Source organism: Pocillopora verrucosa, chromosome 3, assembly GCF_036669915.1.
Source record: "Pocillopora verrucosa isolate sample1 chromosome 3, ASM3666991v2, whole genome shotgun sequence".
NCBI lineage: Eukaryota > Metazoa > Cnidaria > Anthozoa > Scleractinia > Pocilloporidae > Pocillopora > Pocillopora verrucosa.
Genome location: NC_089314.1, coordinates 24,673,419 through 24,698,682, shown reverse-complemented (window position 1 = coordinate 24,698,682; position 25,264 = coordinate 24,673,419). Strand labels below are relative to the sequence as shown.

General features: G+C 37.9%; 2 protein-coding genes across 3 annotated transcripts in view; one reads left to right on the top strand and one right to left on the bottom strand.

Annotated features, from left to right (window-relative positions):
• Positions 1 to 9,420, top strand: part of LOC131788559 (histamine H2 receptor) — a 13,992-nt gene extending 4,572 nt beyond the window's left edge. The window contains exons 1-2 of one of the 2 annotated variants that reach the window (XM_066164431.1): positions 5,498 to 5,709; positions 8,106 to 9,420. In XM_066164431.1, the coding sequence (XP_066020528.1) occupies positions 8,211 to 9,182 (972 nt within the window). In that variant the 5' untranslated portion in view covers positions 5,498 to 5,709; positions 8,106 to 8,210 and the 3' untranslated portion in view covers positions 9,183 to 9,420. Of the gene's footprint in view, positions 1 to 5,497; positions 5,710 to 8,105 lie in introns of those variants that run through there. The other variant, XM_059105646.2, reaches the window with a different exon arrangement.
• LOC131788556 (splicing factor 3B subunit 3) lies at positions 754 to 25,264 on the bottom strand. The gene is made up of 32 exons (XM_059105641.2): positions 25,125 to 25,264; positions 23,497 to 23,728; positions 22,886 to 22,962; positions 22,678 to 22,771; positions 21,091 to 21,263; positions 20,351 to 20,605; positions 20,151 to 20,213; positions 19,899 to 19,973; positions 19,311 to 19,414; positions 18,982 to 19,147; positions 18,439 to 18,534; positions 18,256 to 18,328; positions 17,632 to 17,783; positions 16,965 to 17,069; positions 16,726 to 16,776; positions 16,027 to 16,308; positions 15,790 to 15,854; positions 15,114 to 15,171; positions 14,683 to 14,837; positions 13,902 to 14,076; positions 13,216 to 13,371; positions 12,624 to 12,673; positions 12,172 to 12,337; positions 11,502 to 11,543; positions 10,575 to 10,658; positions 10,303 to 10,442; positions 3,812 to 3,884; positions 3,219 to 3,317; positions 2,445 to 2,588; positions 1,855 to 1,959; positions 1,276 to 1,371; positions 754 to 1,107 (listed from the first exon to the last, which is right to left on the bottom strand). The coding sequence occupies exons 2-32, from the start codon at positions 23,720 to 23,722 to the stop codon at positions 1,063 to 1,065; spliced, it is 3,645 nt and encodes a 1,214-aa protein (XP_058961624.1). The 5' UTR covers positions 23,723 to 23,728; positions 25,125 to 25,264; the 3' UTR covers positions 754 to 1,062.

Below are 25,264 nucleotides of genomic sequence, written 5' to 3'. Positions count from 1 at the left end.
AAGGCGGGAAAAGCAAAGCGGATACAGAAGCGTCGCGCGCGCATTTGACTGGTTAAACAGGTTTCGTACATTACAAAATAACCAACTGTTCAAGTAACCATACAATATCGCAATATATTTGTACTCTAATCGAGTGTTATTTGTACTCTACTTTGTGCAGTTAGGTTTCGTTTTTTTGAAACGTCAAGGTGTGACAAGATAAAGTCAAACAAAGTTTGGCTTTAAAGTCGTTTCATTCTTTAAATTAAGAATTAAAATTCCTTCACTAGCGTCTAGCTTCGACCGCATGAAAATAAAAGTGCGCCTTACGAAGGCCTTATGCCTTATGCCTTATGCCTTAGGCCTTATGCCTTATGCCTTACGCCTTACGCCTTATGAAGGTCGCGCAAACAGGGAATTATTCACTGTGAAAAACGTGAAGCAAAATGGCTTCAAACCGGGAGCAAAATTATATCCTTGTATTCATGTAGACAAAACTTGTCGAATCAAGATTTAAAAGTGTTTAATCTTTGGTTAACAAAGGCGCACGCGTATCTCATAGAAAAGGACGAAATTAATGGGGGGAAAAGCTGGGAAAAACTACAAAAATTGGAACCGATGGAAGAATAACACGACTGACAGACGTTTAAACTTAATCTCTTTTTTTCATAGTGTACACAGGTATAATAACTAGTATGCAAAGTTTCTACCTGTTACTTTGATGGCATCTATGCTTCGGAAAAGAGCAATTGAGATCAAGCAGTCTGGACAAAATTTAACAAAATCAATTTAGTGCTAAAATGAATAATGTACATTACATCAAGGCAGGGTTACAAACAAAATATTTCTACAGCTACTATTCAATCATACAAGGAGTAGTTCGTAAAGCGGCTTGGATCTTGAATGAGCTCACTAAAAAATACATGTTCACCGCATATGACTCGTTTTTAATACAAAAGTGAAAGAAGACAATTTTAAAGAACATCGTGTCTCGCCAAACGTCTCCAAAAACTACCGATTTCCGCTTGTAGCTGCTACAAAAATCAATCTCCGTCGTAAGATTGCTGGTTTTTCTTTCCACTCCTAAAAAGCGTAACGTGTTCTCAAATCTTCAAGCTTCTTGGACACCTAAGAAAAAAGCCGGATGTTTATTTATTGCTCATCGTCATGTTCACTTCATTAACAATAGCTGTGTTCAGTAGACAGATTTTAAGTTTCCTTTAAAGGCCAAGAATTCAGCATAACACCTGTCTCTTTTTCGGATAGAGTTTTAGGCAAATATTGTTTTGAAAATACCTCGGCTGGTGTACGATCGAGTTCTTCGGCAATGTTGCGTCGTTTAGAAGAATCCAAAGAATTAAAAAATTCACAGAGATCTCCATCAATCACGCTCTGTAATACAAAAATGATAGAAAACACGTGCATCTGTAAAAATCCAAAAATACACAAATCCCACCTCATAGCCACATGCAAATTTTCCAACATTACTGATGCCGGAAACGCAAGTAAGAAAAAAATTTAAATAAAACGAAGGTGCAATTTTCAACTGGGTCCCCAAAGTAATCCGAGAATGACCGTTTCTATTTTGTTGCACTTTTTGCTTGGTTAAAAGAATTTGCATCACCCTCCCCTCCCCTCTACCCGAAAGCAAAATGTATAAATTAAATCAAGAGAGAGTTTGAACTCGCATTTTCCTACGCTTGAAGCAAGTTTAAGTTAAGTTTGTTTTCTTTCATTTATCGACTGTTCACTTCTGGCTTGGTTTTACGACACTTAATTGAGAAGCGCTCATTCTGATATAATCGCAATTAACTTGGAATGATTATATGACCTTGAGACCGTTGAAAGGTAGGCTTTTTATAAACAGCCACCAACCTTGACTGGCATGTAGTAAGATCTGTACGACAGATGATCGCGGCCACACAGGGACGGCTGCTCAGCGCGCAAGTGCATCTCAAGGTGCTGGAAAAAGTCAATGTCCTGGGAAAAAATTACAACAAAAAAATGAAAAATACGTACCTACTTAAATATTTGTTTAAATTGCTATGTATAGTGCATATGGCAAAAGCCACAACGGTACTGTTTTGATCAAAGCTTATTTGCTTGCTTGTTTCCCTTTGTCTGCCCAGCTGTTCGTCTGCCTGATTGTTTGTAATTCTAGAAGTGACAACAAAAGAGGTTCTAGAGAAAGGTCAACAGGTCTCCAAACAAACAAAAAATCCATTTACATTTTGTTGTATGACATTCGCTATTGCTTTCTATCGCGATACTTTTATAAAGGATGCGACTAGACATAGTCCTCGAACAGATTCAGCGAGCAGAAACTCTCTGTCTACCTCATAGCTTGTAAAAACAGCATTTTTTTGTGTAGTGACAAATAAAAAGGAAAACAGAAAAAAAATAAACAAGCAAAAAAGACAGGAAACATAAATAACAAAAAGGTGGCGAAGGGAGGGATGTTGTACCTCTCTTGATGTGAACGGCACCAGCATACCAATACCTCCTGACAGGGTGGTGAAAACTAACGACTCGGACCCTCCGGGGATCAGAGTGGCCTTTTGCAACGACAGGACTGTTTCACCGACGTGATAGTTACACAGCGTCTCCACCTGTTCAAGAAAAAATACTGCCATTTAAGAAACAAGGAAATATCAAGCATGAATAACCAAAGTTGTTGTCATGAGGTAAGGTAGGGGCACTAAAAATTATGCGAGTAGAGAACGTTTTCATTTAACACTGTTGTTCCACAGTTTCAAACTGACATAATTTCTGCAACAACAATAGTCAGTAAAATTTGGTTGCCGTGCAAACAAGTTGCCCGTTCTTTGCCAGAATCTTAAATCTCAGGCATTTAACCAGAAAATTCGATAACGCAAGAAAAAAATTTCTGTCCACTCTGGATCACTATTAAAATGAGTTTCGTGCACATGAGCCTGAATGCTTGAAAAATCCGATGAGCATGAGCGAAATCAGCTCCTTAAAATCATCCTAAACAAAATGTAAAGCAGTTACGCATCGTTTTCAAAGAGCTCCGATTTGAAATGTACAACACATATAAACACGGTCTTTTCTACTTAATCCACTCTGCAAAGCATTTCAAAATTTCCGTTCTCATTGTACAAGTTATATGGATTAATGTCAACGATAGGCGTAACCATAGAAACCAAAACGCAGTTTAGCGTCGCCTAAGCATTAGCATGTGTGCCACAGTCTTCACGGCCACCACGCTCACAACGTACCTTTTGGGGAGCACCGTTTAAGAGCCCACGATCCCAGAATGCTTTAGTACCTGTAGGGTCTTCATCAACCTCATCACTTATGCTGGACGGGAGGCGAACCTGAATTTAATAAAAATGAAAATTGTGATTACAAACAGAATTTGGTAGAGATCACAATAGCCGTACCTACATCACCTAAGTTAACTCAGTGAAATGCGACACAATAGGGCGCGTACATGACCCATTCTGTCCACTTGCACAGGTATGACGTGTGATCTGTCCTATAAGTGCTCAAATAGGTCTGGTGATAACCAACCATGTTCAAGAATTTTGCTATATTGTTAAGTTTCTAGAGAAAGTGTGGTAGAGCTAGGGTAAGGGTTATTCCAAGATAATTTAGTTTCATTAGCTGCGTTGAATTGGCCACTGCATAGAGTTTCTTAAGCTGACATTTCGCGCGTGAATCCGTCGACAGAGCGCTCGAAATGTCAGCTTTAAAAACTTTTAACGGTGGCCAATTTACGTTCCTGAATTAGTTTGCTAAAGACCACGAGAAAAAAAAACAGGCTGCAAAGGACACATCTTAGACAATAACAAGGAAACGACATACTCACCACGAAGACGTTACCAAATTTGTCAGCGCCTGCAACAGTGTCGTAGTCTAAGTAACAACAGCAGGTTAGCCACCTGAAAAGAGAACGATTCAATGTAAGCATTGTTAAAACTATTGAGGCTGCTTCTCAATAATGCAGAGGTTTTAATAACTTTTTCCATGAGCGGCTGCCGATGGAGCAATAGCCGGCCGTGTCTGAAAAAGGGCCCTAAGGCGAGACCCAAATACGAGAGCCTGCACGCAAGCTACACAGACGGCAGTGAAAGATCTAACAAGCGACAGTAGACTTTCCGTAACCGGCTTTCAGTTAAACTCATGTTAAGGGGTCGTTTTCAGATGCGAAGAGGGACATGTTCAAGTGAAAATCAAACGTATGGAAACGAAAGAAGAGAACCCACGCCGCTTGTAACTCTGTGATTTGTGAAAACTAAATAAGCCACGGATGTCCTGAGATCTCGTATTGTGATTGGCCGGCTCCTCTGCTTCTGCGTGCGACTTCGACAATTTAATTTTCATTTGATCATACACATCCGAGTCATGAGAGCAATCGAAAATCAAATGAAACCGTTCTGATTCTATTTCTTCTGACTCCGGTTTCATCGAGCTTATGACTGCACCTCAGACCCCGATTTTCAAATTAACCTCGACTCTGTCGCCTGTGTAAACCAGCCTTTCCCGTGCATTTTCTTAAACTGGGGCCACTTAGACAATGAAACCAATCGGAAGGTAGAACTGGAACAATCAACTACGACATTTTTCCAATCAAGCCATATGCCATGTAAAAAAGCAATGGAATCTCACTAACTTTGGTCACTGCTAATGAGCTCGCAACAACGGTTTACGGTTAGCTGCCAAGTTCAAACTGTGAACTTTCAACACTTCCACCAGCTTGAAGCCGGTCGAAGGAATACGAATCGCGATTTATAAGGTGCAATTAATTATCACTGAGCTCCTGACGTATTCAGGAAATATGTGAAAACAAAAGCTGTGTTGAAGAATGTCAATAGATAAATTTACATCTGAAATATGCTTACAAGGTTTTATCAAATTTCGTATATTTGAGAGCCCTTTCGGTGATCTTTTACTGAGAGGCTAAATTCTAAGTGGACGCACTTATATATCGACTTTCCTTTCACTTCGTCGTTCTAAAGATATGGCTAGCCTCGAATAAACATACGACGAAGTTTTAGTCCGTGATACCTGAGGAAAAATTTCATGTCGATGAGCAAAATTTCCAATTTCCGTTACTGAAGTCTCCCAACTGAATATTAAATATAAAAAGGTTTGAGAAAAATATTTTTGAGTAAATATTGTTCTTGGGAAAAAAAAGCACACAAATAAAACTGTGACAATGGCAAAGGTTCAAAAATAATAAATCTAGGTAACTTCCAGCACACCTTAAGGAAAGAAATGTTACGCTCGCTGTTGCAGAGAAATACAATTACATAAATTTTTATAATCCCGGGGAGGATTTGCCTTGCCTGCCTAAATGTGAACTTTGGGCCAAATCTGTGTGTGATTCCGCGTACAATCACCTATCGTGTCACTAAACGATCGAAATTAAAACAACGAGTGATGAGATTTTGATGTCAAGGCGCCGTGCTAATTAATCAGCGAACCACACACATTGCCACAAGCAGCGTGACTGCCCACTGGACCTGCTCGCCAGCAGTGCATAATTGCAATTCACAGTGGGATAAATTTCACTCAGCGTTGCAAGCAATATCCGTCTCCACAGAGGTCTGCTCAAAAGCTCCTTACAAAGTAACAGAATAGGGTGCTAAACAGGCGCCAAAAACAAGTGAATATAAACAAAATACTCTAAAAACAAATTAACGCCAATATTTGACCGCCGTCTGTGCTTGATGTGAAGAGCGAGAGTGGTTGATCCAAAAGAAGGTAAGAGGACAAGAGCTTATTCGAAAAGTTCATCACTTCACTAGCAAATTTCCCATTTCGTGGCAGACTTTTTCGAAAGAGAGATGTCGCTCTTTATCGAAGGAGTTACTATGGCGTCATTCTGTGAGGCTATAATTACACATTCTGTCCCGGCCAATTGAGCTGGGCCTCAGTGTTTTTAAACGCTATCAAACGAAAATAAAAATATGCTGACAAAGAGATGAAAAAAAATGATACAAAGAATCGGAAAGATGGAACTCCGAGAGAGGAGTTTTTTGTTTTTCGTGTTTTTACCCAAAAAATAAACCGCAGCACATTCTTACCAGGGAACATCTGCGCCGCGTCAAAATTTGCAAACGAAACTAAATGACGTAAAGCGAAATTTTGAAAATTAACTCCAAGAGTAAAACAAAAAAAGTTTGTTGACAAGTGAAAGCTAAAAATAAAACTTAATCATGTTCAAAGCTCGAGTGTTTGCACAAAGTGACACTCTTCTCGACGAAAACCGGGAATAGAGAAATTTAGTTTTCATTGTTCTTTTTTCTTTTCCAAGAAATTCCCACTATGTTTATTATTTTTAAGGGCCTCTCGAGATTTTTGTGTTACGGTTAAGTTATTACCTTCTCGTCACCTGCTTCAGGCAGATAAATATTGCACAAGAAGAAGCATATTGGACTGAAGGAAATTTCAACTATTGACAGCTTTAACCCCCAAGAAAATTTTCACCTCAAATACTTCAGGAAAAAAATTGTGATTTCATACACAAAGATGGGAAAATTGTCTAGGTAAAAGTAGCGATTATCAAAATTGATGGCAATCATCTCAGCGAGGTCGTTTTCGCTCAAGTTGGCACGCCCGTCAACCTCCGACAAGCTTTTGACTCGGTCCGAAATGCTGTGCCATTAGCGCCTTTAACTATCAAAATGCGTTTCGCCCACGGGAAGGCTGTTTTGTAATTTGTATTTTTAATACGATTGGTTTAAATAGCGGCAAGAAAGAAAGATTCTCCCTTTCTAAACAGGAAGATACTTGAGAGAAAGCGATTTGTGACAGGTGGTCCGCTTAAGCCAAAAAACATGTCGAGAGCAAAACGAACAAGCTCTTAAGCAACATGTTTCGCCAAACCAAACGAAAGCATATTTACCCGAATTTTTTTTTTTGGTATCATAATGCGAGGAGAAAGCAGTCGCAACATTTTCCGTTTTTAAGAAACTACGGATAATTAGGAAAGACGTACATCATCTAACCACAAAAATTAACTGTTTCGGGGAATATCAGGCTAATCACTACTTTGGAGAAGACAGACGAAAAATTGCGTCTTGTTTGTACCAAGACGCTAAATTAATTGTGTGAATCAACAAATGCCACAACAAATTTTTAATCACCGAAGTAACATTACTTGCACTTGATTTAAACACTTCAGATACAAAACTTTTAGGTATGCCGAGATCCATTGGCCTTTCTGAATTAAACTTTGGCTGGTAGATGCCACACTAAGAAAATTAAACCAGCCAAAGCTCGTTCTCAAATATACCTAGAGTACTTGTGGTAATGTTTACTTAACGCAAATTGAAATTTCTCGTATCCTCCAAGGAAGGAACTTTCAAAGGAAAAAAAAATTGAAATATCTAATTGTTGCATCTGCGAAAAGTTTTCTTAAATCTTGCCCGATGAATCTTTTTAAGAAAGGGAAGATAAAGGAAGAAACGGCTGGGAGAGTACAATGTTTCACAGTTTGATACTCACGAATTCGCCAAAACATCTGTACATGGAATACAAAAAGAATAAAAAATGACTCCATCATGTCATATTTTGCAGAATGCCAGTCGTACACGTAAGTTTTTCTTAAAATGTAAAATGTCAAAATTTCAAAACGATAACACTCCCAAATTGACAATGTAACAGGAAATGAAATCACCAGGGCCAATGAAACCTTTCCGGTTCTTGACGATGACAAATCGCTCTAAAATAAAATATACAAAACAAGTAGAACAACGAACACAGAGGTAATGTGAGAAAGAGAAAATCTTCAACGGAACTTGTGTTCGAAAGATAACACACTATCATGATGCCACTTCAAAGATCATCTTTCTATCTTAGCGTGGGAAACAATGATTTATGGGCATGAGGGATTTTCCATCATCACCTAAAAACAATTACCAATTATACTTCAAAAGGTAAACATCAATTTGAATTTCTTTCACGAAATATTGGCACACTAATGGCCTTGATAAACGGCCATAATGACAAACTTCACTCACTTTTGGAAATTGCGCGGCGAGAGAGTTAAACTGCATTCAAACTATTTGGTCGGCTTAGAATCTCGCACGCCACACCACAGACTGAGTGATCCCATTACCCGTGATCTAACGTTACCCGTGTTTTTGCGTTCGTAGAATAAACGACTAGCCTTTAGCCGACTGCAAGAGACTTCAGAAGACGCCGCGAGTATCCGGTTGCCCACAGGTGTTTCAACTTAAAGGCGAACAAATCGGAGAAAGATGGAAAACTCAACATGGAGGGAAAACAGAAATTTGACACAAGAGATGAACCGTTGGAAGCTACATCAGACTCAATCCGGTCAAGCAGTGATCGTATTCCTGTCTTTACAAGGCGTCCTTATAATATGCGCGAACTCGCTGGTGTTTTTATTGTTTGCGACCACAAAACATTTACGAACAAAGACGAACTACTGTTTGGTAAGTCTGGCAGCCAGCGATTTCTTAGCTGGGCTTGTTTCGCTCCCGTTGGTGCTCCTATGCTCAATCGTTTTTTCCAATCCCATCTGCACCAGCATGGATTTATGCCATCGATTTCAGTCGTTCTCGACAATTCTTCACCTGCTGGTAGCAACATCGGAGCGCTACTTTAAGATCAAAAGACCCTTTAAGTACAATATCCTGGTAACAAAGCGGCGAGTAGTGGCTCTATTGATGGCTGTGTGGATTTTCTCTCTGAGCGCTTCCTTCGTTCAGCTCACATGGATCCTAAGTGACAACGAACAACTCACCCAAAAATTCGACTTTGGTTACTCGGTATTCAGTTTACTATCGTTAGCGCTTCTGCCTTTTATCATCATCGCCTGTATAGATGGCCATATTTTTTATTACATTCACAAGGAAAAGAAATTTAGGCGTGCCTTAACACAAGGGACTTTATTTGAGAAGCAAGACAGGGAAAAAAGGAGAAGAAACGATAGAAAGGCACTGATAATATACGCTGTCATGACCATTACATTCGTGATTGGATGGTTCCCCTATTTTATCATCTCTTTGCTGAACGACATAAAACCTGAATATCCGATACCATTCGCCGCCGGGATCATCCTCTTGTCCTTAAAATTTAGCACAGCACTAATCAATCCTCTGTTATACACCTTCTTCAAAACTGACTTTCGAAAAGCCCTCCAAGACTTGTTAGAAAGAGGAAATGGTTCCGACGGAAGTAACGCTGTAATAACAACTTCAGTTTAAGGTACTCTTTCGAGCACAGAACAGAGCTGTTTAGACGTGGACGTTAAAATTAATAATGAAAACTTTCTATTGAAAAAGAAGAAAAAAATCAAGGAGGCTCACTGAATCTGATGCATTGATCGCTGATAATCATGAAATGCCAAATTTAGGACAAAACAGAAGCTGACGAAATTTCAATTACAGCAAAATTACGCAATAAAACCGAGAACGTGAAATAAAAGTGTTATGTTTCCTTGAGTCTAACGTAAAAAACGTGCTTGTGTTCTTATGGGTCTGTACGTGCCACTCTCCATTATCAACTCATCTCTACTTCAATATTACTGACAGATATCATTTCCACCTTCTGTCTTTCAACCCATAAAAAGAAACAATTTTCGCAAACTTAACGTACAACTGCCGTGTCTCAAGTGCGAAACAGAAGATAGTTTCACTTAACGCTCTTCCTCACACGACAACGACTGACTATCTTGGACTTCCTTCTTTATCAAAATAATCCCTACTACAGGGCATTGTAAAAAATGGCAAGCAAACTTGCGAAATAGTATTCATTTGTAATCTAAGATGGGAAAGATATTTTCTTTCGCAAAACTGAATTCGTAAATAAATTAGGTAGGTTTTTTGAATAACAAAGATAGCCCCCACAGCATTTATTGAGTGGAAAACGCTCTCTTTACATTAAGAAATATGTCTTGGTTTCGTCAGAATGTCCGTTATCAAAGGACTAGAGTAGCTCGTCCCCTGAAGAGATGGATGAAATATTGCACCAAATCCTCTCAAGAAGAGAGCCAGATGTTATGTCCTCCACTCGATCGCTATTTCAAGTCCTATCCGGTTTTTTTTTCTCAACGTGCAGAGTACATAAACGAATTGTTATACAGTTTTTGAAGGAATCGGTAATACGAGATAACAACATCAAACAGTCTATTTTTAACCTAAGAGCTCTAAATGAAGATAACCGGATGCCTTGCTGCTAAAACTGTTTAGCTTTGACGAGTGATAACCTAATGGTTGGTACACTTGACTGTAGATTGAGAGATTCAGTACAAGCCCTAAGTGGGTTCTCGTGTTTCCTCCTTGCGCAAGTTACTTTTAAAAGCGGGTAAAACAAAAGATCACATACCTTGGATTGACATCATCCGCAAATATAACCAAATGATTCTCCCGAGCCTTGAACTTAACAAAGTGAAAAGACTCTTGAATATCACTCACGACTACTCGGGTTCCCATTGTGTTCAGACCCATAATGAAGTTGGGCAATTTCTGGAAAAAAAAAATGAGAAAGAAAATTCTTCATTTTGTAAGTAAAATGACAAACAAATGATGTCAATGGTAACAAAATTGGTCGACATAAGACCGTCGCTTTTGTGCTGATCACGTCCAAGGCGGCCATACCTTGTTTTCACATTTGCGAAGTAGCTTCTTTTTTCCGAGATCATAGATTCGTAACAGTCGTCCTACCCCAGCTAAAAGGCGTCCCTAAAGTCACATAAGACAAGCATAAAAGACCTGTTATCCAAATGAAGTCTAACGTAAACGGCAGTTTAAGAAAGCCACTATCTGACACTTATTATGTCAGTTAAATAAGGAAAAGATTGTGGTTAATCTTCGTCGTAAGGGTAAATGCACTAGTAGTCTCTTCGGATAATGATCGCTAATTTTGTGCTGTCCATAAAACTCTGCGTTTGGATCACACGTTCAGTTAGGTTTGGAAGGAGATATCGCTCAAAAACGACTAACGTTTGGTCTACGCGAACGGCCCGAATGCCTGGCTAAGACGTAAAACTTACGCTGTCCCTAGCATCTTTAATGTTTTGACGTAAATACAGAAAACTAGTACACCGAAATGCTTATCTTCAAGAAAATTACTTTTGACTTTTTCTAAAGAATAGCAAGTCTGGGACAGTGGACGGTTTTTAGTGTTTACCGTGGAGTATGATTTAAGAACGCGTGGAGCCGGCTTAAGCCGAATGATTTCCGAGTATCAAAAGTACATACCCCATGAAATATTTATGCCCCCCCCCCCCCCCACACAAAAAATAATTACCTTACCCTCCTTCTTCAGTTGGCTAAAATAAAAACTCTAAAAACTTCTTAAAATTCTAAACCAAGGGAAACAAATTTGCGCGAACGAAACTCAAATACTACTAAAAACTCCATGAAACAAACAACAAAAGTACGCGAAAAATGTCTTCGTCAGCGAAAGAGTTCTTCGACGTGACTGGCTAATTCGTGAAATCACGCGCGCCGCGCATGGATACAAAAATATTACAAAGAGGGAGAAAAAGAGAAAATTTTTAATTAGAACTTTAAAAAACGTACCTGAAAAGGAGTCAGCGCTCCTGGAATATCATCAACTTCCGTCTGAAATAAAACGAACAAACCAAATTGAATGTAGCAATAAAACAAAATAAAATAAACTCTGCTTGCTTTTGATATAATAACATGACATCAAAATATAAATCGACCTGGCTTTAAATTTTTAGTGCGCACTACTGAGAACATATACATGCAATTATTTGCTCTTGTGAAAAAAAAAAATAAGTTCGCTTGATATTTTGGGACCACTATGCTGACAAAGTAACGATAAAAAAGGAAAAATGTAGACCAAGGGATACTAATTGACGTAACACATAAATTCTCTGAGGAAAATTATAAGAAACGTAGACCAGGCAAAGAAAAGATTTGACATTTCTCTAAATCTTGGATGTGAGAGGAATATCCAACGTATCACAAAACTAATAGGAGTGGAGACGCTTACCGGGACGATCCACTCGTAAAGAGTAGAGCTTGTTCCACGCGTTCAGAGAGTAGAAGCGCGATATCTAGCGGAGCGTGGCAGTAGCGGAGGAGTGAAAAGACGGGGGAGGTTTGGGTCGGGTTCCGACCCAAACCCCTCGGTTTTTGCTCTGTTACTACTCTCTCACTGCGCTTTACTAACTGAACGCCTGGAAAAAGCTATAGGGAATATTGAGCAGTAACTAGTCCTCACCTTGTGGACAAACTCCAGTTTATATCCCCCATCAATCAACTCAGCTATTTTGTACGTGTGAATGAAGCCCCCCGCGCATGATCGTGGGTTAAGTGAGAGATCCTTAGCTGTGCCAACTAATGCGTATGTTTCGTCTGGGCGACACGTGAAGTTACAAACACACACACTGCGGAACAAAACCCAACGTCTCATCATTGTATTACATAAGTTGGAGTCAAAACCAAACAACCAATCACAAAGGTTTAAAGAATAGGAACACATCACCAGAATATGAGCAACGGTTAAGGACTTTAAATAAGGCCATATGCTTCAGTACGTTTGAAAAGTTTTACCCTGATCTAACTTAAGGAATCAAGGCGGGAACAAATCTGCATCGCAATCAGCTGTTTAATGATGCCCGTTTTCTTTCAACTCCAAGTTTTTTTTATGAAACAGTCTGGGCGCAAACTAACCTGACTGCAGATTCATTCTGATCCAAGCGGACTTCGTCGACTGTTTCGCCCTGAAAAAATAGAAAACTTCCGTTAAGTCATTAACTCAAGTGCTGATACGCGGTTAAGTCTCTTTGTTCAAGGTATTGTCATGTATTGGAATCTAAGTATTAGAAGAGAGAAAAAAAGAATATTCGCATGGATTGCCTTGCAAATAATACGAAAGTTTCTGTTGACAACACATTGCATGATCAAATTTCTCAAACGCCTTGAAACTCCTCCCGAAGATACCCGCTTAGCGTCTTATTTTTCTCTTCTGTCAGTATCTGAGTGTAATCAAACATTGTTTTTCACCAAGGGCAATTCTCAATTGAGGGCCTAAAGTAAAAAAAAGATTGCATTGATTTTGCTTGGCGATGGTCGGTTCACAGACGAAAAACGAAGACCAACGCGACTTAATCAGTTGAGTCACTCACATTTTCCCAAGCTTCAGGGAAATTACTTGTCTTTCCTTTGAGTTATCATTGGCTCATTGTGACCGCTTTAAAAAATTACATTAAACTTTGGTTTTCGAATTACGACACTCTTAAGTAAAAACAATAATGAGATTAACCTTTATAGGGTCCAGCATTCTCAAACAAGATGCCCACATTCCAGGTCCTGCTTTCGGAGCACCAAACTGCAGCTCAGAGAGATCCTCATTCAGAAACTCAGCCGCCATTTGTGCTGCAAGCTCCTTTTCATCATCACCAGCAGCCTCGACCATTTCCTGAAACATTACCCGGACAGAGTTGTCAACATTAAAATGTAGAATATTAACTAGTGGCGTTTCTTAACCAAAGCTTCTTCAAATTGAGGTAATTTATCAACTGAGTTGACAACGTAAATTGTCGGAGTCTTAGCCCTCTGCTCTAACGCTCGAAACATAAGCTTTGAAACTCTTAACGGTGGCCATTTACGTCATCGACTCAATTGATAAAATCAAATTACCCTGTTATAATCTAACACCGACGCACGCCACAGTTTCTTTAGAAATTTACCTCCTTCTTCATAGTGGCCGAGGTTGCGCCAACTATAGTGGTTTGTCAGAGATCAGCGAACCAATAATTCACAAAAAGTCGTATTCACTAAAAACGAAGGCTTGAGCAGGTAACTGATCGGCGACACACTGACAAATCTCAATTTTTGCAATAATCGAGCTCCATAACTTCGTAAACATTCGAGTGCTGAGTGTGTTTGTCATACATATTCTAAGGAATTCTCTATGTAATAAAATTGTACGTTGTATCCTCTACTCACCTCGGCAATTTGCTGCTTCTTTTCTTCCTTAGCTGTATCAGTGAAAGCATTATGATCGCTTTCTATGATAACTAAATTGTTACTCTGGGGGTGGATGACAAATTTCCTTGGGGTGTACCGCAAGGGAGTTGCCACTTGATTAAACACTGCGCCCAGCTTCTCGAGGGCTAAAATCCTGTAAAGAAAAATCACCATAAATAAATGAACAGTTAGATGATAAAGTAAAAATTTATTGATGTCAAAATTATACCCAACACAAATATCGAATTTAATCCAATTTTCAGTGCAAAATTAATTATCTTACAAATTAGAGTCGAGTGAGTGAGCAGATTTTACGTCCATAAGTAACCCTTATAGTAAGACTACGTCATACCATGAGGTAAAATACTTCCTCGAAAGGGCTAGCTTCGAATGTTTTCAGTAATTTTCGGGGTCGTCGAAATTTTTTTTAGAGAAAACTCGTTGACTAATAGTTTGCGAGATTCAAGAAATGAAGTAAACGGAAACAATCACGGTTAACAGGATTGAGAAAATTAGTGACTAGCATCTAATTTCTCCTTACAATATCACCCCTGAATCAAACATCAAGATCAAGAGAACAAAGGAAATGATCACTGACTGTAGAAGCTCTTGATTGTTTAACAAATTCTCCTTGTCAGCACCTTTGAAATTGTATGGTGAACAGTATGGAGAATATGCATACTGATGTTAGGGTTTTACGCGGTTTATGATTAGAAATTATCCTCGAGTTTTACGACAAACGATTTTATCCCCAGCCCACCTCAGCGTGTTAGCAGAGATGGCTACAATTCCCTCAGGACACTGTTCGGAGGAGAAGCTGGATGCGTATTCCAACGTTTCGTATGACAGTGGAGTAAGATGGAATCTGGACTGGTACGAATAACTCAACCATGATCGACTTGACATTGCTAGAACCTGCAAATACAAAACAGAAAAATTAACTCCAGCAAAATTACAAAATAAAACTGAAATACCAATGTCTTCACAGGAATTCGTTGCATAAATTACTCAAATGTTCCAAACACTGCCGACACCTTGCGATGCGCGAAGGGCTAACGCTCGAAACGTCACCCTCAGTGATTCTTTACGCTGGCAAAATCAAATTATCAAATCACTTAATAAAATCAAATTAACATAAAATTGCTATCTTCGAGCAAAAAGGTTGCACATTTTAGTGATAGAGGAACTTACCGCATCTGACCCGTGCATTCGAACTTTAAACAACTTCACAGCTTTTGAACCAAGATATCTGAATAAAAAAATAAAAAATAGCAATTTGAAGCAATTCTGTCGGTTCAACTGTGCTTCACCTCAAAAAGCATTAGACTTATGTACGCATGTATAAATCCTTAAGCTTCGTTGCAAAAATACAACACTACAAGCATTTGACCCTTTCATACTGCTTACTAAGGGCCGAGTGTTAAAACGAATTTGAACTTAAGCAGAGCTTTTGGATCAGCAATGAACCTCGAGAATTCTTGCTTGTTTGGAGCATCTGCATTGTTTTTTTTTTCGGAGATACGAAGCTCTGAGCCATCAAGGCGCTGTTCACAAAAATCGACGATTAGATAAAACGTCCAGCTTAATCCAGGATGATTCAAGAAAAGCGCGTTTGTGCCAAACAACGGCTAAACTTTACATAAACGACAAGCCCTCTCATTGTTTTTCTGTGATTAGGTTCTAAAACGACACACAAATGTCTTTTTCAGAGGACTGCTGACTGAAAAAAAAGGCCGTCCTAAAACCTCTGTGTAGGTTTCCTTAATTGTAGGGTAACCTCGATGCAGAGAACACTTTTTCTAGTCCCCGACGTGTTCCCTGAATAGAGGCTCCACTGTGCACCCTTTAGATCCAAATCTTTTCCTACCTTGTTCTGGTATCAGATAGATCTCCGGTGACTAAATCTAACACTGTTCGAAGAAGAACGCCATTCTACGAAAACCAGAAAACAGGAATGTCACTCCAGCACATTAGAATACTAATGAGACTTTAGAAGATAACTTTAATTGTGACACGACCAAAATCCTCTGACCCCTCAGGCGATAAATAATGAAGGGTCTCTATAAAAAAAAAAACAAACAAAACCAAAATATGACAAACATACCGAGAGTCCGATGTTGAGAAAGAGTCCACCCAGTCTTCCAGATTCACTCTCTAGACCCATCTCCACAATACACAGTGACTCAGGCATGGCAGGCAACGCCTGCATACTAAGTGGCTGTAGACAGTCCTGCGGGTCAAGAGATATCACCCGCACAGTGTTGTCACTGAGACCAATGGCTAGAAACCTAGAGCGCTGCTCTCCCGAGGGAACTGTCCCGAGAGCCATGCACTGTACATCAGAGGACATTTCTTTTCGTTCAGTATATTCGTTTAGTTGGCCGGACTGAAAACGAGAAACAGCAAACATCAAATGATAATAATAATAGTAATGATAGTCCAAATAATAATAATATTAATAACATTAACTGACCACTCTTCCAATAGGGCTTTTCAGGGGCAATGCAAGCAACTTGAAACAAACGCGGTATATAAACATAGTATTTAAATATCCCAATTGGCCAGAAACAGACCAGTTGGCCAAGTACAACGCACAGCCGAGGAGTTGAACTCGGGACAACCGAGAATAAATCCAGTAAGAGGCAGGGTGGAAGACTTGAACCCAGGATCACCAGATTACAAGTCCAGTGCCCTAACCACTCAGCTACACTGCCTCCGAACTTTCCGCCATGCATTCCGAACTGACTGCATAGATAGAAAGTAACTGAAGTTATAAGAAAATGAAAGCAAAAAAATGGCTTACCGGATCCATTTCAAAATAAACAATTTCTCCTCCTGTCAAAGCAATGACAACCTACAGGGCAAATCAAGCATAACATTAATGGAAAAAAAGACTTCTGAAATTTCTGCTTTTCTTACATCTATTTATAAATCACTAGTGGTCCTTGCAATCTGATTAGCTCTCTGAGGTGCGCATTACACACTTGTCTCTCGTTGTTCTAAGCCTACTCACTTGTCTCTCGTTGTTCTAAGCCTACTCACTTGTCTCTCGTTCACAGCACATTTCACAATTGTCTTTTTTCCTGGGGTTTTCCATTCGTTTACACGCTTGTCAGCTCTTATGTGGCGGATGCCTTCAGAATAAACCTAATAAATGCAACAAATAAATATTGTCAGTGTTTCACAATAAAAAGAGAGATTACCAAGCTCAATTTAGCGCTTAAAGCAAACCATGAGAGACTTATACCCCATTCACACCAGCAAAACATGTTTTGTTAAACTGGTTTTCATTGAATGAAAATTATAAACAGAGAACTGAAAAACTTGATTTTCCATTGGATTCAAGTACTAGCTAACTTGTATTTCCAATGTGCTACATTCAAGTCAAAAATATTCGGTTAAATAGTTTCTATGAAGAAAAAAAAAATTAAACTGTGTTTAACAAAACAACTTTTAAACATGTTTAAGCTTTGGTGTGAATGGGGCATTAGACAGTTCATATCCCGGCTATCATAACCTGCTCTACAAGAAAATGGCCATAAAATTTCACCCCAGCGAAGGCGTTTGCCTGAGAGAACATTATTTTATTTCATTAGCTGAACAACAGTAATAGCGTTAATTCTTTGAATCAAAAGCTTAGAAATCGTCATAAATATAACATGGGTTATAAAACAAAACAATTAAAAAATACACTGATAAGTTTACACACCTGTAAGAGAGCATCTTCGCCAAGCTGTGAGCAGGATAGAGTAGGTGTGGTACCAAGAAAACCACTATCAGTGACTTCCTCAACTGTCTCTCCAATAGACAACACCAAGGTAGCGTTTATGAAAGACACCACAATGTATGAATCAAATTCATCTGCAATATAATAGTGGCAAGGATACAAGTTATCAGAATCACCACACCACAAAACACGAAAATCAGTTCTTTTTTTCCAGCATAACCCATATGCAGGCTACAAAAAAAAGTCTGTAACACTAAGTTAAAAAAAAAAAAACAATACTACATTAAACTGGAGGCCCTCTCCCAGAAAACAGTTTGCATGGACCGATAATTTTTTTCACTTGTTTGATGAAATGAGGAGCTTCCAATGTTTGTCTATAACTGTTGTTTAAAAGTCCATTTCAAAGCTACAAAAACATTCAGCATTCTCTATGAGGATCTGTAGTAAAACCACATTGGACTCATGTCTGGGATGTGCTGTAAGTTACAAGTCAACTCCAACATGCCATCTGAGCTACTGCATGCTGTTGATGAAAACAATGATGTCTGAAGCAATTTTTAACCAATAAACCACGCAATACCAAACTTATTGAATCAGCAAATCTACCTTGAGTATGTGTCTTGACTGTCCAAACAGCATTGGGATTACCTGGCAGCTCTGATACAGCCATTTCGGAAACCTAGAGGATTTAAAATAACAGATTTTCCTAAGTACAAGTCTTCATTCAAGCCACACCTCCACACATAAATTCTTCTAGAATACTATTATTTGAAATGTTGTTTTTATTACCTCCAGACCATGCCTCAAGACTCTCATTGATGAGCGAGGTCCCCTGCCGCAGGCTGCATACAGCTGAGGAGTGTCTTCATTGGCCAAGTCAGCAATCTGAGAGAAGAAAACAAACTCAATGTAACAACCAAAAAAAGCGAGAAAGGTTGAGATATCCTGAGAAAAAAATGTGTTTCCAGGTTCATTGGAAGACAAAAGGGAAATTCAATGTTGTTCATTGCAGATTTATACGTGATATTGCTTGGCTAGCAACATTGCAAAGGAGGGGTGGGATACATTATGTTGAATTGCATGGTGAACAGTTTTCTCTTGTCATCACAATGGTAATATGTGTAAACTACTATAATTGTAACTGGTTGTGATACCTTGGAACATATACAGTAAAATTATACAGTGATTCTTTTATTTCTATTCCTATCTTTTTGGTGTTCTCCTATGCAATTTAGCAATTGGTGACCATTATTTTGATTGCTATGGAGTACTTTCACTGATTTTATAAACAAAGGTTAGTGGTTTATCTTCATCAAATCAAAAACTCCATACCTGGCAGGACATTACTGGAGCTAAACTCTCAAGTTCATCCACAAGAACCAAATTCTTAAGACCTCTTGGAGAAAAGAAGAAAGTGGTCCCCTCCTCAAGCTCCATTGCACTGGAGAACTCAGGCTCATCATCATCATCACCAAGATGTGCAATCTGATACAGATAGCTGAAATATGGGAAACATAGGGAATGACATTGGTTGGAGGATTCAGAGGAAGGGAACAACAGAAAGGTTTTGAACCAAAGGAAACAAAAAAATGATGTGATGTGATGTGATTACTTTACCTTTGATATTCATACAGATTGCACTGAAAAGATTCTGTACTTACTGATTTCCAAACTCTGAGGCAGTGAAAAGGAAACCTGTTTTGAGCACACACATGGCAGTAGAAACTGGTACTGTGTCAAAGTACTTCAAACGGATCTCTGTGACCTAAAATCAGCCAAATATTGATGTTACTAATAACAAATCGATTCCACAATGCCATGTGTCTGCTCAGTAAGAGATCAAAGATAACATCACAATATGGTAAGAATAAAAGTGGCTCACAAGGCACAGCCAACTGCATCACTGATGTGTTCACCACATTTTGACGATATCTGTGACATCTTAATGAACATACACATGTGATCTATTACTTGACGGTTCCACCACAACATGGAATCTATTACCAGACAAACCTATGGTAACATTCTATCTCTTTGTTTTATGTCTTAATAAACAAACAAAAAAATGTTAATGGTGACATTAACTATAAATTTGTTTTCTTATACATCATAGGAACCAATCAAACTGCATACATGATGCAACTTATTGCATGAACAGTCTTAATGGCGGTATAATAAACCTGCAGTTGAACAATTACCTGCAACATAATATTATACTTAAAATATTATACTTAAATGTATTTATTTACCATGTCTTCATCAATTTCCATGGTAACCTTGAAAATGTCACCTTGTTCTGTTTGCACCAAGAAGAAGAACATGGACTAAAGGAAACAAAAATCTGTTACTACCACCATACAGATATTGCTAAAAATCACAACTGTGTTAACATACAATGTACATTCATCAAAACAAATTATATGTAGAGAGAATAAGTGTATTGAAAAAAGGCTGAAAGCAGTAATTATTGTGTTTTCATACTAAACATGCAAATCATGTACCTTGGTCTTGTGAGTTGCCCAACACACAAAGATCATTCCACGTTCTGGGTCATCCAGATCATACTGAAAACAAACAGAAAAACAAACCCTAATTGAAAGTAAAATTCAAATTATCACAACTACCTTAATAGAGATACACAGTGTAAGCTATTTATTGTTACATGTAGGTCACAGAAACAACATGATTTATATTCACAAACCTTTCTTCTTGGTATGGGCATGCGAATATCTGGCTGATCCCCAAAATTTTTGTATGTGATATAATTTTCAGAGCAAACCAACACTCCACTTGGCCCATCATTTCCACCAGGTACTGCAATGAGAAGGTTGCCATGTTCTTCCAAAGGTTCACTATATTTGCGCACCACATGGTTCAAACCCAGATCTAGTTCATAAAATGTCAGTGTTTGTTGAGTGGTGTGTACAGCTTCCCCAGTGGGGTCAGTATCTGCATCCTGAATAGATGAATGAATATCATTAAATGCTATGAACTACAATGATAGTGGTAACAATGGCAATAAAAATAGTGATAGATATACAATAGGGAAGGAAGAAACAATAACAGTAACAATAACAACACTACAGAGGGTAACAAGGAATCAGTACAAACATTTTTCTTTATTTCCATCAATACACCAACACTTGTTTGGTGATTACTATAAACAAGAAAAATCTGATAGTGCAATGCTCATACACTGCAAGTCATTTCTTGCTTCAAAATTCCTTTTTAGCTTTCCTTATAATAAGAAGAACTCCTGGATGCTGTTGAATAATCTCCCAAATGTTCATGAAAAGAATGTCAAGTATATGATCAAATTCTCTAAATGTGTACTAATTACCCTTTCAGTTAGCTTGATCAAGGAACCAAAATGTCAACACCCATCTAAAAATTACATTCAATTTTCGGCATTAATTTTCAGTGCAGGAAACAAATTTGTACCTCATAATCCATCTCTAAACAAGCAAACATTGGATTCTCAAACCCAACATCAACTCCCACAGTGTGATAGACCAGTGTGTGAGATTTGTGAGCCTCAAGAGGAGATGAAATAGTGAGGCGAGCTGCAGCATCTCTGTTCAGGATATAAACTAACTTCTGTTTTTCCACAGCACCTGGAAGAAGCAAGAGATTTTTTACATCATTGCCATCATTAAAATGACCATAAAACTCTGAAGCAATACACATCTGTAGTTAACATTAATTCTGGAATGTTTATTGCATTATGACCAATCACAAGGAAGATTAGAACATTATATGGAAACCACAGCACCACAAACCTATTACCATTCACCCTTTTAACACATACAATCTGATTGTTATTTCTTCCTTTCAGTTTTAAACTAGTTCTGAGAATTTGGTGTTAGATCAAGATAACAACATTTACCTGATAAGTTTGAGTATTCTCATTACCAATTTGCTGAGTAATATATGGATATTATAAGGAGAAGTTATATGTCAATCACTTCTGGGGGTTCAAGGGTTAATGCTTAAGGGTATAATAATAATAATAATAATAACTTTATTCATGTGTCAATTATAAAAAATAGCAGTAATGAAACCACTAAGTAAGGACACAACAAAATAGTTTAAATAAAATAGTAAATAGCTAAAATATTGATATTCGAATAATTTACATGTAAGATATGTACAGATTCTATCTCTAAACTAGCTCACTCTCTCTACTACTCTCTAATAAATAGCTAAATATTAATATAAGAATAATTTACATGTAAAATAAGTAAATCTCTCTCTAAAACCCGCTCACTCTCTCTACCCACACACTCACGATTTTAATTCATCCATTCGCAATATAAATAATTAATTAAATAATGTTTATAATTAAATGAGACTGAAAATTTGCGGTCAGCAGAATTAGGCCAGGGCACCTTGATTCCCCGACGATAAAAGACGGGGGGGGGGAGAAAATCTGAGTCAATCTGAGTATGTCTGTTTGCCTTCTGATGTTTATGCTTTTCTGAGGTTGATTATAAGTCAACAATGTACATGATCATTATCATTAAATTGCCATCATCCTGTCACTGTAATCTATATCTGAACTCATTAGCTCCAAGATCAAATATGTAATTCTCCTTACTATCAACCATACAATTTTTGTAATGTTGGTTCAAAGAATTTAGTATTGGATTGACTTATTATCCCCAAATTGATATTCTTCTTTATTCTCATCAGTTATCTGGTTGATATTCTATTGATATTGTAATGAGAAATTCTGTCTTGGTCACTCATGGGAGTTAAGGGGTTAATGCATTTGTATACATGTGACATGAATCCTCACTGAGAGCAATAAACAATCCATGAAACCATACATTCACCTTTCTGTTAACTGAGAAAAAAATCATCAGTTTTTTCATGGTGATCATAAAATGTAATGTAAAAAGCTACTTTTATATACATGTATAGGCAAGTGAAATATAATGATTGAATGTTTCTACTTGTCTTTGTTGGTCTTTCTGGTATTTTTTATACGTTTGTGTACTTCTTTACTGAAAATTGAATCGAACATACCAATCAAAATAGCACGACCTTTGGGGTCCACAGCTAAGTACTGGCCTGGAACAATACGGCGACAACCACTTTTACCAAATGTTTCCTGATGAACCTGAAACAAAGAAAATGGCAGAAAAACGTACCATGTGAACTGAGGAAATACACAAATTTATCAGGAGATACACTTTTGGATGAGTATACTGTTATCTTGCTTTTAATTAGTTACCTTCTCAAAAGTATTCTTTGAAGGTATGTATTCAAGGATAACTATCCTTCCAGAATCACTTCCAACCACCACATAATCTGAAACCAATAATATATAATTAAAAGAAGTAGGTTTCATTAATTGTGATCAGCCAGTTCACTGGCAGAGCAAATCACCAGAAATCATATACAGATACAGTTACTACAATTAGTTTAATTCACATAAAAAATTAATCTTCCTCTGTTATAGGTCAATCCTAAATTTCCAAACTAACTAATACAGCTGTAAATCCAAAACAAACTATGGAAATAATGAACCAACCTACAATGAGTGGCACAAATTGTTGGCACACCTCCCCAAACTAGATGATTGACTACCCTCCACTCAACATAATAAACAAATATATTATAATTAATTATCATAAGTCTTCCCATTCCCTCCAAAAAATTGTTCCCTGAAATCAGTAGGCATTTTGTAACAACAGGCAACACTGAAATGGGAGAGAGGGGGAGATACATGAAAGTTAGAGAATATAATTCAAAAAGTAGTGGAGCATGCCAAGACTTTTGCCAATCATAGTAAGAAAAAAAATCAACCTGATAACTGCGACATGAACTTGAACAAATACTCACCCTTTGAACCTCCAGTGAGTCTAAAAGCAATAAGATCTCTAATAACACCAAACATTTCCATAGCTAACAGAGGAAACACCTTGCCAGTGTTGGGGTCAGGACGAAGAAGCTCGATAATCTTTCCTCTGGAGATAACAATCTCCTGCTGCTTAGAGCCCGAGAAATTACCATGAATTGCATGATTAATGGTGGATGCTTTCTGAAGAGTCAGTGCATACAGATGCATGGTGACCTGAAAGTATCAGAGGGAACACTGTGAGTAAATGGTCATTAATCAATTAACCCCTTTACTCCAAAGGGTGACTAATAAATAATTTCTCTTTATAATAATAAATCACACATTAATTAATTTAATTAAGGTGATGTGAATAAAAGAAATGATCACCAACTACAAAAAAGCTCTTGATTAATAAACAAATTCTCCTTGTTAGCACTTTAGGAAATGTAGAGAGAACAGTATGGAGAATATGTATACTGATGTTAGGGTGTAAAATAAATTGTGACCATCAAGCAAAACAGATGTGGATTTATCTTTCATCATGGTCAAAAAATATAACTACTGTACCTGTTTTATAACGGAGCTCATAGAGCATAGCCCCATAATTATACAAAATGGTAGTAGTAACCCATCAAGCAAAAAAATTTGGACTTATGACTGTACAACCATACAACCATAGAACCGAATGTACAAGGTGCTACTTTTAACATGCGTGGTCAAATGGTTGCATTACATTTATAGATAAGGAAGATAATCTGAAGCACAGCCACGACAACAAGTTTTCAATATCAGCTAACCCTGGATTAGGATTAACTGACTACATGTAACTCCCAGAGGTGATTAGCAAGCAACTTCTCCCTATAATAACCATATATTAACCAGCAAACAAGTTATGAGAATACTCAAACTTATCATCTTCATCTAACAGTAAGTGCTTGTGACTAATTAACAAGGAAATGAGTAGAAGCTTGTGGGGAGAATTAACAATCAGATTTTGGGAGTTTAAGGGAGATTTCAGTTTTAAACTGGCTGGCCAAGGACTGTAAATCAGTGACCTGATTTTAAAGATCATGCAGCTTCACTGCAAATAACAGAGTGCCTTGAACCCTGACACACTCAGTGATGAAAAATAAGCAGTTACAATCAATCAGCTTGGTTCCATAATCAGATCATACGGCCAATGATAAACAATATATAAAACTTTCCCCTCCATAAAAAGCTTTCGGAAACTATGCAGAATTTAATTATGAGTAGTTGAAATCAATTTCGATACTATCGATCATGTGCACAGTTTTTTATTTGTCTGAGCAGTAATCTTCCAAGCATATAACACTATGGTTAATTCAACAGTATATACATATATCAAAAGTGTAAACATTTCGTTACTCTCGCTAATTTTAACGTCGCTTGTGTTAAAGGTGGAGCGATCTTTCCATCTACATATCTGTCTATCCTTTCGTTAGAAATATCAATTGAGTGGAGCGATCTAGCGATACCGTGGAACGATCTAACATCGAACGATGTAACTATAGAACGAACTGACAACAGACCTCTATCAACATTGATACAACGTGAAAAAGACTCAACACAAGTTATCGCTTATTTTTGCCTGATTGTACGATTCACTTACTTTGAAGGTGCTGGGGCTTCAACCCGTCCAAACCACAGCTTCTAGCGCCCTTGGGTTGTACAAATTATCGCAGATAGACAGTGAATAATTTGCTAGATGCTAGCAATGAAAGCCGCCATTAACGTCAAACCCACGTGCGG

Bases quoted from the DNA above. Each gene is read 5' to 3' on its own strand.
- LOC131788556 (XM_059105641.2), bottom strand. From the start codon at position 23,722: ATGCATCTGTATGCACTGACTCTTCAGAAAGCATCCACCATTAATCAT. The intron at 17,784-18,255 runs GTAGATTTGCTG...ATTATATTGCAG, and splicing joins AGTCAAGACACATACTCAAG to ATGAATTTGATTCATACATT. The intron at 16,777-16,964 runs GTGAGTAGGCTT...TTTGCCCTGTAG, and splicing joins GTGCTGTGAACGAGAGACAA to GTTGTCATTGCTTTGACAGG.